This window comes from Amphibalanus amphitrite, unplaced genomic scaffold (genome assembly GCF_019059575.1).
Source record: "Amphibalanus amphitrite isolate SeventyFive unplaced genomic scaffold, NRLGWU_Aamphi_draft 000428F_arrow, whole genome shotgun sequence".
In the NCBI taxonomy this organism is placed as follows: domain Eukaryota; kingdom Metazoa; phylum Arthropoda; class Thecostraca; order Balanomorpha; family Balanidae; genus Amphibalanus; species Amphibalanus amphitrite.
In genome coordinates this window covers 119-15,019 of record NW_024881922.1, presented here as the reverse complement: position 1 = coordinate 15,019, position 14,901 = coordinate 119, and the positions used below count along the sequence as shown (strand labels likewise).

General features: G+C 50.6%; 1 protein-coding gene across 1 annotated transcript in view; it reads left to right on the top strand.

Moving 5' to 3' along the window:
* LOC122391263 overlaps positions 1–11,509 on the top strand; it is a gene marked incomplete at its 3' end in the record, with an annotated part of 43,964 nt that extends 32,455 nt beyond the window's left edge. Inside the window, exons 4-6 of the mRNA XM_043385016.1 lie at positions 8,326–8,473; positions 10,027–10,149; positions 11,345–11,509. Coding sequence (XP_043240951.1) covers positions 8,326–8,473; positions 10,027–10,149; positions 11,345–11,509 — 436 coding nt within the window. The remainder of the gene's footprint in view (positions 1–8,325; positions 8,474–10,026; positions 10,150–11,344) is intronic.
* Between the last annotated feature and the right edge of the window lie 3,392 nt (positions 11,510–14,901).

Here is a 14,901-nt window from a genome sequence, read left to right as displayed (position 1 = left end):
GTGGCGGCGGGCGGCACGTGTCGGCCTCAGGTGGACGGGGGGGGGGGGGGGTCGGCATATGTAAAACGTGGCCGGAGAGAGGCGGGCGCTATTCTGTCGGCCTCGACGCACCCGGTGAGATAAAGCCAGGAGATGAGGAACAGATTTAACCCTCGCCGGACCTATTGGTTTTCTACATACGCGCCGGCCGAGGGGGGGGGGGGCGGGTACGACCCCCCCCTCGCCGTTTCGCCCCTGGTGGAGCTAGCGCGTCGCGGAAAAAACGAGCGTGTGCGCCGTTACGAGACGCAGAGATTGGTACCCGATTTTAAGGTCCTAGGTCAACCGGTGACCTCTGAGGTCAGGTCAAGTGCCCCAAGGTACGGTTCAGTTTTTGGTAAATAACTTCGCAAAAAACGGCCGCAGAGCGCCGATTTTGGCAGCATCGTATTCGTCTCGCTCAGGCGCGTCGAATGATATACTTTTTGTCCGGGTCAGGTCAACTTGGGGTGTTGACCTCAGGTCAAGGTCAGGTCAGCACCCCCAGGTCACGAAGTTGGTTGAAATGGGTCATGTCGCATATCATTCGATTCGGCAGGTCTTCCTGAGTCCATTGGTGGCTTTCCCGACTCGCTAGCTCAATTTGATCAAGAGTTATTGACGAATAACTAATATGACCTTGATGACGTCATAAATGACGTCACGCAAGGTCAACATTGCAAAAGTGACGCATCTAACCTTGCAAGGAGTGCATAAAATCACGATTCTGTGTGCTTGAGATAGTTGGAGATCGTTCCCGGCGCCAGAATAGCAGTTTTCATTTTTCCCCATTGACTTATAATGGTGAGGTCACGAAAATGACCTGACCTCATATGACCTTTAGGAAAAATCCGAGATATACAAGTTGTGGGACTCATAATGGATACTAGATCCTGCAAGTTTCATTTCCCTGTGACATCTCCTCTGGCAGTGAGGGCGTTGCGAAGTTGCGACATCTGAAGACCGTGCAGAGGTTCACTTATGACGTCATAGGTCAGTGACCTGACCTGACCCAAAAATGCGGTTGGTGTCAAAAGATGCGGCTTGGATCAAAGGTCAGGTATGCCAAGTTTCAGCTCTCTATCGCCGGCGTGTTCGGAGCTATCGCGAAAAAACCCTATGGGGGGGCGGCACCCGCCCCCCCCCCCCTCGGCCGGCGAGGGTTATAACGTGCGCGAGGAAATGACTTTTGTCCCAAGAGGGTTTCGTCACTAGAAAAACAATGGGGTGGAGTAGAGGCACAACAGTGGAAAGTTCAATAACGCGATATCGTCATAAAGTCCAGCCAACGAAAATAAAGGTGAATTGAGGGTGTTAGTAAAAATGAAGCGCTGAAACAAGACTCTTTTGTTGAAAGTAAACACTTTCACTAAGTACAATTAAAGAGAGACTATTGATACAAAGTCTGATACAGTCGACATGATTCAGGTTCAAAACGTCAATCGTAGAACCAATAACTTAACCCATAACGCCAGTCAAAATGACTCTGTCTGGCTTCTTGTAGTAATTCCCTGTTGGGCGATTCCCTATTATATGTATGATCACTGAGCCACACACACATGAATACTACCGAAGGACGGGCCTCGACGAGCACAGCTAAGACACCTGCACAATATGCCAGAAACGCGCCGAGGCTGGCCGTGCGCCTGCTCTCCGCGACACGAGAATACGCCTCCCTCCGGTAATGACCTCTACGAAGCAGCCCGTCAGATATTTGCCGGTCGAGTGTCAATATCGGTCTCCCGGCAGCCGCCTGTGACTCTGTCTCCGCCTGACGCTGCCGAGCACCAGGCGGCGGGCCGAAAATATTGCCCTGCAGCCGGCAGGAGAACGAAGCTCCGGCAGCAATACCTGTGTCCATAATCACAAGAGATAGCCTGAACTGTGTCTTCTGCTCTCAGTATTGGATCGTAGATACACGCGACTGCCTTGATCAAACGGCAGTTGCGTGTATTCTTCAACTTCGCTGCCTTTTGGGATTGTGTCTGATGGCGCCAGGGCCAGTCGCAGCCAGTCTAACGGCTCGCCCCGATCTGCCCACGCCGACCAGAGCTGACCGACCTTGCCGTAAAAGGCAGCGCCGGGTCCGTCGGCCGCCGCCCACCGGCGTGCCGCGGCCGCCGCCCACCCGGGCCGCCAGGACCGATAGCACACGCTCACAGCAGCGCGCCTAATTTCCGATCATTGTCAGTTCGGGGCGGGGCGCGGGGACCGGCGGCGATCGGCTGATGGCCGGACGGAGCGGCACCGATAACATTCTCCGCCCCGTCCGTCAGCCGGCCGACATCTGAGGACCGGCGGACTCCGGGGACCCGCCGGACCGGACCCACCTGCTGACCCGAGGACCGGGCGCCGGATCCGGACCCACCTGCCGTGTCCGGATCCACCTGCCGGACCGGACCCACCCGCTGACCCGAGGACCCGGCGCCGCGGGTCCGGCTACAGGCGTCTGATCCCGTTCGTAACGGCTGCCAATCGGGAACGTGTTGATCTCGCGCTCCAGGTGCAAACATGACGCCCACGGGCGGAGGGTGCTGGGGTGGGAGGCTGGTACTCACATTACGGTGCGCGGTCCATGCCATTCCGGATAGCAGTAGCTCCCGGGTGATGGGTCTGAGTCTGGAGACCGGATAAGTCCCGAGTCCGCTATCTCCGTCACTGCCAGAAGAACGTTTTCAAGGGGCGCATTAATCCACTGACTTGTGCACGATAACGTTTTAGTTTTATGTCTGTAGATCACTGCAAATTACATTTTTCTGGCACATAACATTGTCATTTGGCCTATAAATTTGAGGGTTCTTTTTCTATGTGACTCGTATCACAAAAGTGACGGATAAAATACGCGGAAAAAAAAGGAATGAACGCCCTTAGCAAACTGCACGGTGTACTTACATACCTCTATCCTCATACATGTATTGTATATCATGTCAGGCTGCTACAAAATACCCTCACGACCTGGCGGACAATTATCGACTATCAGTGCACCCTTCCAATCACCTACAATCGTTGACAGCTGACTGAGGCAATTGCAGTAAATTATGTCGCGAGGTCACTCAACTGCCATAATTAGCCCGATTGTTAAGTGCCTGTCTTTCCCACGGTGTTCGTTTTGATTATACTGGCGTGCAGGCGATTCCTATAAATGTCAGGTGACGTCTGGTCACCACAGGTCACGCGTCCGAATGTGCGGGTTTCCGAGACGGGTCACATGCTTATCATGCTTCACCACTTGGGAACTTCTGTTCATTTTAGCGTGTTCTCGAACATTTATAAATCACTCCTATGTATATTATGCATAAAATATCAACTTATAATAAAAAGCATAACTCAATATAAACTAAACGCAAATTGCTCATCGCCTTGGGAGCCCGTCTACCTATAGGATACTCAAATGGCTCTGAGATTGCGGCTGAAAGGACCATCCCGCCAGGCGATAAAGGGCGAAAGACCCCCTTATGACGTCACAAGGGCTCGCTGTATGCAGGCGGCGTTTCCAAGCTGCGTGACAGCGATTCGTGTAGGCCGGGCTGGCCCGCGCCGAGCTACCGTGCATGTAATCCGATGAACGGCGCTCGTACATCAGCTGGCGACATTTTGGGCGGCCCACCCTGTCCTGACGGACGGTGTCCGCAGACAGGGGCTTGCCGGGGCGCACGGAGGGGCGGGGCGCGGTGCTCTCTGTGTTCTGCCTGTCTGGAGACATAGGTATAGCAGACAGTTGACACCTACGACAGCCGGTTTTTCGTACTGTCGCAAAAGACGGATAGCTCCTGTTGACTTCATTCCTTTCGTGATGCAGCATTCTTTTCAAGCGGCATGTAATGTGTTCATACACAGTAGTTATACGGCCTTGCACAGTAGCCAGCAGCCAGTTCAACAGTTGCCTGGCAGTTGCACGTGAGTCTCATGGATGCATACAATTTAATACGGCAAACCGAGGACAATGGAATTTCGAAGATATGGAAATTTCAACTATGCTGATAAAACAGCAGTTCTAGAACCCAGCATGAATCGTCGAGCAAAAAATTGCAAAACCAAGCCAAAGCAATGCTCGAGTTTTCATGTTTTGAGTATTCCGAGCATGAGTTGCATTCTCGTTCCTTTCCCGAAAGTAATCTGAACCTTACTTTTTATGAAAAATCGTATCAAAACAAAGTATTACTAATTGTAGGGCAGGGAGGTGAATATACTGATTGAATGGCTGCAACTTGCACCAATTCGGGTTAGCAACGATCCAATGTGCACTGTGCAGTCAGTATTAAGTTCGTCTGTGTACTTACATGCAAACTCCTCATTTGTGCATCTAAAACGTCGACTTCTCGACAACTTATGCGCACTGACGCAAAGCTCAGTATTCTCTCCGAGCAATCACATGTTTCATTAGACATGTTCCACGTACCAAAAAAGAAAGAAGCATAACTGACCTAGCACACAGCAGCATATTAACAACTCAATATAAGAACATATGACCTTTTGCGACAACAAAACATCCCCATTACCCACTTGCCGATAATGAATCTACCCAATCACAGTCGAATTATTCCGCACGCTCGCACGGCGCACATGCGAGCCACGTGCCTCGCCACGTGCCGCGGCACGGGACCGGCTGGCGGTGACGGCCGTGCCTAACGTCGTCACGGACTGAGCCGACGCGGCGCCATCAGCCCGGGAGGCCCGCTTCCGGCGTGACCCGGCCGGCCGGGAGGCAGGGATCGGCACCCCGGTCACGGTCCGTTCGTGATCGCTCCTCCGTGCATACCGCGGGTCCCGGCGGCCGCCAGACGGATCGAGAGCTGTGGGCTCGAATGAAACGAAGTTATTGCTGACCTTCTGAAGGATATTAGATCAAGACAGGCTCGTTTTATTCTAGCCCAGTCGGTACTCGGTTTGAATAGCCTCGGTGGGAATGTGCTACTTCGTGCTGGCAGACTTGGCAACTATCCTGAACATTGAATGCGAGCCAGGTTCTGAACCGCGCACATTGGTGTACATTAACTATACATATCAGCTAAAGCGTTCGAGCTACTCCAAATTAAAAGTTTTTCATCATCTTTGCAGTGTATTGAAGCTGCCCAAAACAAACGCACAGCTAGCATTGTAAACAAGTTAAGTTTTACATTTTTCTTGCTATCTTTTTAGTTCCTCTGATGTACGTGAATCCGAAAGGCAAATAGAGTTGAGGCGATCTTCAATGATATCTCAAAATTCCAGGAAAACAATGGGATCAGCACCGCTTCAGCACATAAGCTCATAAAATTGCCACAAGCTTTGTTGGGCTCTGACCAGACTTGCCAGGATGCCGCTACACAGGCATCAACAACTCTGGAGCCGCTAAAAAAGGTGTTCGCTGTTTATAACTGTTTGCTTAGAGCGTATTCAGTATCTTTAAGAGCTCCAACAGTTAAAAACAGCCGCGACGATTATGTGTGCCTAGTTTAATCCATTAATGCACCTGAACTCGCTGGAACTGGCAATTATATGTTTTGAATTACGACAGATTCCTGTCAATGCTGATTGATGATATAGCAGTAATGCAAATGCGTGGAAAACATTTTGTATAACTGCTATCTTCTGCCAATTTACGCTGACCTCAGTTCATCCACCGACATCAAATCCTATTCGTGTCAATCGGTGTAAGATTATTAACCCGGGGAGATCAGCACGGGCTCGTCGTGTCAGAACCGTCAGTCTGGCGCTCTTCAGGGCGGCACCGAGGCGGGACCAGCAGCGGCCGCCCTCGACGGGCAGGCGATCTCCAGGACTGGGCACCGCGCCCCCGTCACAGGGGTAGCTCCACCCGTCACGTGACCCAGCCCCGGCGCTGTGGACCACTGACACAGGCGGACACGTGACCAGTCAAACGGGTCCGCAGTGGGCACCCTGCTGCCGAGGCGAAGTCACGATGGAAGACGCTTGTATTCGCATGTCCGCGGCGGAGGAATGCAAGAAGAGCTTCCTTTTAAATACTTCGGATGAATGAGTGGCTACTCATCACTGGCTTAGATGTGATGGAGTTGTGACATAATGCGTCGGATCGTCATGCATGCGTTTATATAAGTTCCTCTAAGTTCTATTCAACATACCAACTGAAGACAATAAATGTGCTAAAACCTGCAGATGCGAGCTACTGGTGCACATATGGACACCCCCGAGCATCCTGCCGTCTCTGAATGGGCCATTTGTTCGCACTGCGCGCCGCCCTGATAGCCACCAAAGGTAGCCGCAATCGCGCTCCACACACGCCGATGATGTTGGTTAAGAGGTTCGGAAGACGACTCCACCCTCCAAATCGTTGTATCGACGCAATCAAGCATGCAATTGCACCTTCAACGACTTGCGGAGCACAATGCACAATGAATACATTGCCAGTTGAACGCACCTTTCACCGCGTACCAGGGCGCCCATGCATTAGCAAATGAATGGTGGCCACCGTTGAGTGCTGAGGTGCCCGAGTGACCAGCGTGTGTGTTGCAGTCGGTTGCTGTTGGCAGGTGTCCGGTATACAGAGGTGGGCGGATGGGCCGCCCGGGGTGGGCCTGTTAGCGTACCCCGCAGAGGTCTCCCGTGGTGAGCGACCCGACCGCGACATTAGCATTGGTGAACAGCACCAGATTCGGCCGCCCGCCGAGTGACCTCTCACTCGAGGACCGTGATAAATCCGCACCAGAATACACAACGAGCCAACTCTTCACGGATTTCCCCTCCCAGTTGCAATCCAGTTAATATGGGCGTAGCCGAAATTCCTGCCGATCCAGCTTTCAATTACGACCTCGGTGCTTGCAAGGCCATGGTGGCACAAGAGTTTATAAATAAATATTACAATCAAATGAAGATACGACTTTCAATGACAGCTAATACTGGAAAGCCATACAACAAGCTATGCAAATACCTTAACAAAAATCCCAGGCTAAGCCATTTATCTCTGTTTTCATATCTTTTTTTTTCTTACTAAAAAGAGCACCTGTAGCTAAATAATCGTATGCTGGAAATGTATTCATAAGTTACTCAATGCACATGCAGCTTTTAGTCAGCATATAGGCGGCGGAACGGGGGGGCACCGGGGCGCCCTGCCCCCCTTTGATTTTGGCATTTTAACATTAGACCTATGGGCGTTGGCGTTGCATGGAAAGAATGGGACCAAAAGTCGGCAGTGCCCCCCACCCCTCCTTAATTGAAGGTGTTCCGCCGCCACTGCTAGTCAGAGGTATAATCCTTTCTCGAGTTGAGCGTATCCCTGCTATGTGCGACTTTTGATTAATGACAGCACTATTATCGCAATTATCATCATCGAATTCGATCGTTCTTCAGCTGGTGACAGCCTGAGCCGATTAACAACTCGGATGCATGCGTGACAAAGCAAAGCAAAAATACTTCTGCTATGTTGAGAGCGTCAAGGGCTGACCATCCATGGTTTGACACTTGACAGCTCAGTGAATGAGCGCACGCTAGTGGCACGAACAATTAATAATGCTGTCACTTTCAGACAGATGATGGTGGCTTAATCAGATGCTCCGGGTGCCATTCGGTAAGATCGCGACAGATTTTCCAGCAACCACTTTCCGGTCGTACTAAATGGCTGATTCTGCTCGTTATGGATCCTGAAAGGATTTACCAATGATATGTCTTGTACTTTGATTCATTGCGAATGAAATGTAGAGCTCCGTACAATTTTAATGAGGTTTTATAAACTGCATTTGGAATAATCATGTAATGATTGTGAATTGGCCTCGCCAGTCGCCCAAATCGTATGCAATCTATAGGTACCTAACCAATATCCGTCATAAAGGAGCACAAAACATTGGTATCCCTTCTATTGGTAAGTGAGACGTGATAGCGATTAATGCTTACGATATTTGTTTCTGATTCATCTAGTTAGGTGGCATAATCCGTCCCGAAAACGTTTCCGGATGCATAAAACCAAATTATTCGAACATCATTTTATGGTGCCAATCATACATAGTTGTCATTATTTTATAGTTGTCTTTAGGCAAGCTTGAATTTTTTAAAACACATAAGAGCAATAAAATGGTTCGCATTTTCCTGGACAAGATAAAACACAAATGTATTCTTCCATTTTAGGCAAGATTAACCCACAACTTATGGTTTTGCTCTCCCACTAAGCGTTTCAATCAAAGAATCGTTCACAAAAAAACTTGAGGGCCCAGAAACCTAAAAGATATATTTGAAGATGTTTCGTGAAATATCTAAGCCCCCGGAAAAGGTGCATTGTGCATCGTGTGAAGTCAGCTCCAAATATATCCAGCACTGAATGTGCATCGTGTGACCACCGTGCCCCTCTGCGGGCAGATGCGCGAGCGGCGGATGGGTGCCAAAGTGCTGGCCGGCACCTCCATCAGCAGTATCCTGCACAAGCACGGCTGTGCCGGCTACGTGCTGCAGTCGACGCAGGCCAGACCGGCGGCCGCCCAGCGGCTACGAGACCCCTCCGTCCGCGGTGAGTTCAATCACCCAGTGACGTCATCGCACATCAGTGACGTCACCGCCTTCGGGGCTCTGTCTGCATGTGCAGTGTTCACTGGTATCTGTTTGTCCGGGGGTGTGGCGGGACTGTCAGAAGCTCCAGCGGCGGCCGACCGGTCACCTGTGTGAAAACCGTACCCGTGCTTTGCCGGCGGAGCTGTGCACTCCTGTGCCCTCGGAAAGCCGCGGCTATGCGCCGGGTTCTGAGCAGCACAGGTGTCGGGGCGGCTGGCTAGGGTGTGACCACTGCACACCGTGCAGACACATACCTACCCAGTAGTCAGTACCCACTGGGCTGCAGCATACTGTACATACAGACAGATGGGTGCGGCCGGCAGATCAGCCCCGCCACGGCAATTAGCCACTTTCATGAATGTATAATTTCCTGGATCACTTTCTAATGAGTTGTGGGATAATATTCACCAGGGCTGTCCAGTATGATAAAGTGCCGGTATTATCGTTGTCGTAAAGCAACAATGGCAGTGTAAATGATTATTCAAAAATTAATTTCCACCGTATAATGATTACGTTTTTACATTGCCTTGTAGTGATGCGTATCTTACCAAAAATCCAAATAAAGATGGCTATGACACGCTAAGAAACTAATAATTTATTCGCAGTCAAGTCAAGATAATATTTCATTCCAAGTAGTGTTTGCCAAAGCTTTCCCCTTTACTAGCACTTAGCGTAGGTATAGAACGCATATATGAAGGCAGTTGAAAGCACTTTCGCTCCGTCCTTCGTCGCTTCGTAGCAAAAAAAGGAAGTAAGAAGAGAGGCCAGTTTTACCAACAGAAAAATAGCCGCCCGCCGGAATTTTTTGCCTAAAGACCGCATCACATACGGAGCGTAAACGGTAAAGCCCTATCGGCTTACGTGCCCATCGCGCTTACGCTCCGTATGTGATGCGGTCTTCAGGCAAAAAATTCTGGCGGGCGGCTATTTTTCTGTTGGTAAAAATGGCCTCAGCTCTGTTTATAAGCATCAATTTTTCATAGGAGTAACTTCGACTCGTAATTCAAATTGATGGGTCGCGGAACTCTTGCGCAACTTTCTGCTGACATTATACGCTGCTTTGGGGTTTGCGACTGACTATGGCATTGCAATGTTGTTTTTGCTCGTGTGTTTACGCTGGGTTCGCATACATAGAATCAAGGAGGCTGGTGAATGTCTTTGGCCATGAATGCATTGCGGTTTGGTGCATCGCAACTCGATCTGCGGCTTGACTGGAGCGTGGTGCGTGAGGCAGTGACCCAACTTCTGCTGCATCTATCCCAGGGACCTCTCCTCTTCAGAACCCTCTTTCAGCCTCTTTTACCATAGCGTCCTACCGGAGCAGCAAGGGTATCCAAAAAGAGGAACCGTATTCTTGCCATGTCCTGCCACCCCGGCGGGGGCGGCGGCTCCCGTCCTCTCCGCCCCGCCCCGGCCGGGGGCGCCGGCTCCCGTTCCTGCCACCCGGCCTGGGGCGCCGGCTCCCGTCGCCGGGGGCGCCGCGCGCTGACGCGCCGCCCGTGCTGCGGTCAGGTGACGACTCGGGCGCCGCCGGCGGCGACAGGGTGCGCCCGCGGCGCCGCTCGGTGCCCTACTGCGCCCCGTCCGGCTACATGTGCCCCCAATTCTCCCAGCCCCTGAACCTGGTGGACAGAGGTGAGTCGCCAGGGCGCGCCGGCAGGTTACCGCGCATCTAACGCCGCTAACCAGGGACGAACGGGGCCGCCGGGCTGGAGTGTGCCACGACTATCGGGTGCACAGGCACCGCCAACGTATCAGCGGGTCCTCTGCGCCCCGAGTAATAAAATAAAATGGAGTTCACCTGAAATGAGCTGCATAATCAAGCATCAACTTTGATCCGCATGTCCTAAACATAACATAAAAGGTATAAAACAGAATGAACGGAGCACGCCTTTCAGTATGCTTTAATTTTCATAAACATTTAAAAAGCATGGATGTAACCTGTGCAAAAATACAACTAATTGAGATCAGTTGGGCAAAACTGTTATCTGACGATAGGTTCACAACTTTCACAGTAGTTAGCATGCCTTCAATGCTCAATAAAGAGATAACCATCGAAACATCTAACCATGAACATAAAAATGTGTCAATTCAGGGCATCACTGGGAATAGCTAACGTTGCCTTTGAAGATACACTATGATGACCTTCTGCCACTTATAAAATCCACCAATCTCTTCTCTTCGATCATCACAAAAGTTTCCGCCGAAATTCGACATTCTTACGGTTCTGACATCTGTCCTGACGAATCCATCGACTTAGACGGTAAGGTACTTACAATGAGGCCAACTTGGACGAGAGCAAGGCACCACCCGCCATATCACTCCGGTAACGACTGAGAAACGACGTTAGCAGACAACAAAAAGAGCTACAAATGAGCGTTGTTATTAGCCATGCCAGTGCAATGGGACCGTCGGAAACAGGAAAATCCTTGACTTTGCTTCTGATCTGACTCGAGACAGAGCCCACCGCTTCGCCATTTTTAGCCGCCTGTCCTTTACATAAAGTGTGTGTGCCAGCTCCGCTTCCTGTCTCCTTAACATCTACAACAATCGTTGTACGGTGAATGTCATGTCGTTTGGTTCTTCCATCTCTGTCGCTCGGGTCTTGGCTTTATCGCTCGCTGACAAACGTGCGGCAATTAGTTCGGGTTCCATTATTCATTCCTCCCTGACTCGGAGTCACCAGTGATCCTGTCTGTCGGCGCCACTAGCGTCACCGCTTCTGATAACTGATAAGCTTGTCTCCGGGTAACCTCTGGCAGTCTCTGTGATCCCAGGTGACCTCTGCACCATCCGGTGACCTCCCGTGACTTCCGCCCTGACCCGACAGGTGACCAGCCGCTGAACGACTACAGCGACCGCGACGCGCAGCTCATCAAAACTCTGGGTGCCCTGATCGAGTCGATCAAGGAGCTGCGAACAGAGATGAGCGCGCAGCGCGCAGAGACGGTGCGCATCCGGCAGGCGATCGAGAACTGCGACGCCTGTCGACCAGGTAAGAAATGTCACCCTGTGCTCTCGGCGTTGGCAAGCATGTCCGGCTACGCTGGCTGGGATACAGGTTTGACAAAGGAACTTTCCATCGTACCTAAGTAGTCTTGCCAAGTGACAAGTGAGGATGGTGTCAATTGAATGTATAAATGGATGATATACCTATTCCCTCAATAACCAAACACACAACTATGTTGCTTTGGTCATTTGCTGCATGCTGATGCAGCGCTATAAAGGTGATGATCATCATTTGTGACTAATACGTGACGATATCGTGGCGCCCCACGACCCAGGCGTGACTGTGAGAGAGAGGGCGTGGGCGAGCGCAGTCCTGAGAGTGACCTCACGGACTGAGGTGACACACCCACGCCACGGTATCACGTTGCAGACACCTACCCCTGTGTGCGCGGGATCGGTCACGCTCCCACATCCCACTCGACCGTCACCATAATCCCACGCATCGATAGCGGCTGGACAGCAGATACAGTCCTGGGAAGGCAGCCCGGTGCACGCCTGCCACAGCTGGGAGTGGACTGCCCGCACTCTCACACAAACTCTGTCAGTACAGCGAGAGATAGTATATGACTAGGGGAGAGTGGGGTAATTTGGCCGGTGGTGTAAATTGGCCGCCCTTACCTGTACGAAAGCTGATAAAAGTGAATTAAATAACTTAAGTCTCTATTCATTTGTCATTGGCAGAACTAACTCGAGAACAAATGTCAAAATTTTCCCCCTCTTAGTTTTATTCCAAATTAATAAAACGTGAATTTCGTTAGAAAATGGTAACTTTTACTTCCGTTTAAAAATTTGTATAACATGTAGTATTTGGGCTGTAAACGAATTCCAACATTATAGCGCCATTCTTGAGGGTGTTCAATGGTTCCAAGAGCAATTTCACCTAGTTCTGTACAGCCATGACGACTTTATAGACAAAAATTTTCAGAATGGCAATGTGGGGTTATTTGGCCGGGACTAGCGGGGCAACTTGGCCGGTAGGCTCAGAGACACTAAGCTGGGACGGTCGAGTTGTCACGGTCAATTATACCATAAAGGACATAATTCATGACCAACTTTGACTACCTTGATGCCATATTTCCTATTGCACAGCTGTAAGGGCATGTGACGTCATCAACGGTTACCTAACGTTTTTTTGCTAATAAATACTTACAGAAAAAGATACAGCCGCGCAAATGGTCTCATTGCGTTCAGCTCGTCAAGGCGCATCGAATGGTATACATGATGAACTTGAACTCACGTAACCTTGAGGTCAAGCGACCTGAGGTAACGTGACCTGAAGCCAATCTTTGACCTTGACCTCTCGATGTCAACACATACATGTTTCGATGCGGAATGACGAGAGAATTACGATGGTACTTTTAGTTTTGGCCTAGCCTTATTACTTCAAAAGCTATTCATAAAAAAAACTGTCATCGCATCTAGAGCCGCTATTTTGACTATTTTCGACCCCTGTGACGGCTGAGTCAACCTCCAAAATGCTTCAAATGCGTCGTAGGACACGCGTCATTGCTGAATGTGAAGCTGACTCGCCGATAACAAAAATCATGGCCTCAAACTAACACCGGCCAAATTGCCCCACACCCCCGGCCAAATAACCCTGCTAGTGGGGCAATTTGGCCGCTTTGCAGACCTTTGTAATACGTCACAATTTCAATATAAGTAGTTACCCAATCATTTCAAGTTTACTGTCCAGGAATGTAAATTGTATGCCACACCTGTCAGCGTTGAGAAAATGCAGAAATGTGTGGTCGATTTTTAGTGACATCGTTTTCTAAAAAAAAGCGGCCAAATTACCCCACTCTCCCCTACTGATGTAAGCTGTTCGTCTCACAAGGATTTCAACAAGTCAGCGATGTGCCGTCCGGCTGATATGTGCCATTGCACCTCATAGACCGACTACATCGATGTCACAAGCAGCGATGTACCTATAAACAGGTTTCCAGGTCGATTCACTTCCAAACAAGCATCTGTAGCATGCTGATCAAAAACATCACCTCAGCGGCAGATGTAAAGGCGTTGGCATGCCGTTCTCTGCTAACGACACCTCTCTCGCTACACGGTGTAATTCACTGTTCGACCGCGCCCTGCTCTCGGTCCGGCACCGCCCGCACCAAATGGCGGCCTCAGCACGGGGACCGGCTCACAGTGGCCATTTAATTCTGCTCGGTCCGTTGGCCGGTCCGTCTCCGCCTGAGATTTAGACACAGCACTCCCCACTGGTCTGTCTTTTCCTTGGAAGGCGAGTCCGTTTATCTTCTTTAGGTGTATGACTGATATGGGCTATGGCTGCACCTTGCTCCCTCTCTCCCTTCTCTTTTACCATACTTTTTCTCTCCCAGCTCTTTCTTCCTTTCCCTCTCTCTTTCTTTCTCTCTTCTTTTTCTATCTTCTTCCTCCCTCACACACCATCCTTCTCTCTATCTATCTCACTCTTCTTCTGAAGCCCATTCATCTCGATTTACATGTCCCTTTCTCCTTCTCCTTCCTTCCATCCACTCCCTTCATCTCGCTCTTCTAACCCTCCTTTCCTCCCTCCCTCGCGCTCACTCCTCTCTACCGGCCATCAGTCGTACGGAGGCGGTGTAATGGCACGGTGCCGGCCGCCCTGTCCGCTGGGTGGTCCGTGCCGCCTCCTCTCCCCGAGTCTAATTGGAGCCATCAGAGGGACATTTAGGAGGCCATGCCGCCGACCCGCCCTGACCCAGTCAGTGATACGACCGGTGGCTATCTGATGGAGCAAAGCACTCCCCACAGGCTTCTCATGGCGTCAGGATATGTGTACGCAGATGTTTCACAGCACTGCAGAGCTAACTAGTCGAAATCGTTGCTTGGTGCGATGAAAGCTGCGATGCATGCAGAACCACGCAGCAAAACCCTGATGCCCTGAGCAGGTGGGCATATGAAAGCAGAAAGTATGGACGATGAGTCATTAATACGTGTCGCAAAAGCCATGGCCGTCGCCAAGCACGGGTCGCTGTGACATGAATACAATGAAGGCGATCGTGCACCAGATAAATAGTCATCGTGATGTGGGGAGACATACGAATCTTGGGACTGTCGGGCGTCCAAGTGCTAGCCTTCTACTAGCCGGAGAAAGAGGAAGAGGAGAAAGAGAGAGAGAGAGAGAGAGAGAGAGAGAGAGAGAGAGAGAGAGAAGAAGAGAGAGAGAGATAGAAAGAGAGAGAGAGAGAGAGGGAGAGAGATAGAAGAGAGAGAGAGATAGAGAGAGAGAGATAGGAGAGAGAGAGAGAGAGAGAGAGAGAGAGAAGAGAGAGCGAGAGAGAGAGAGAGAGAGAGAGAGGAGAGAGAGAGAGAGAGGGAAGATGGAGCGAAGCATCATTTGCTTATCGATCATCGACCCTTATGACCTCACCGTAA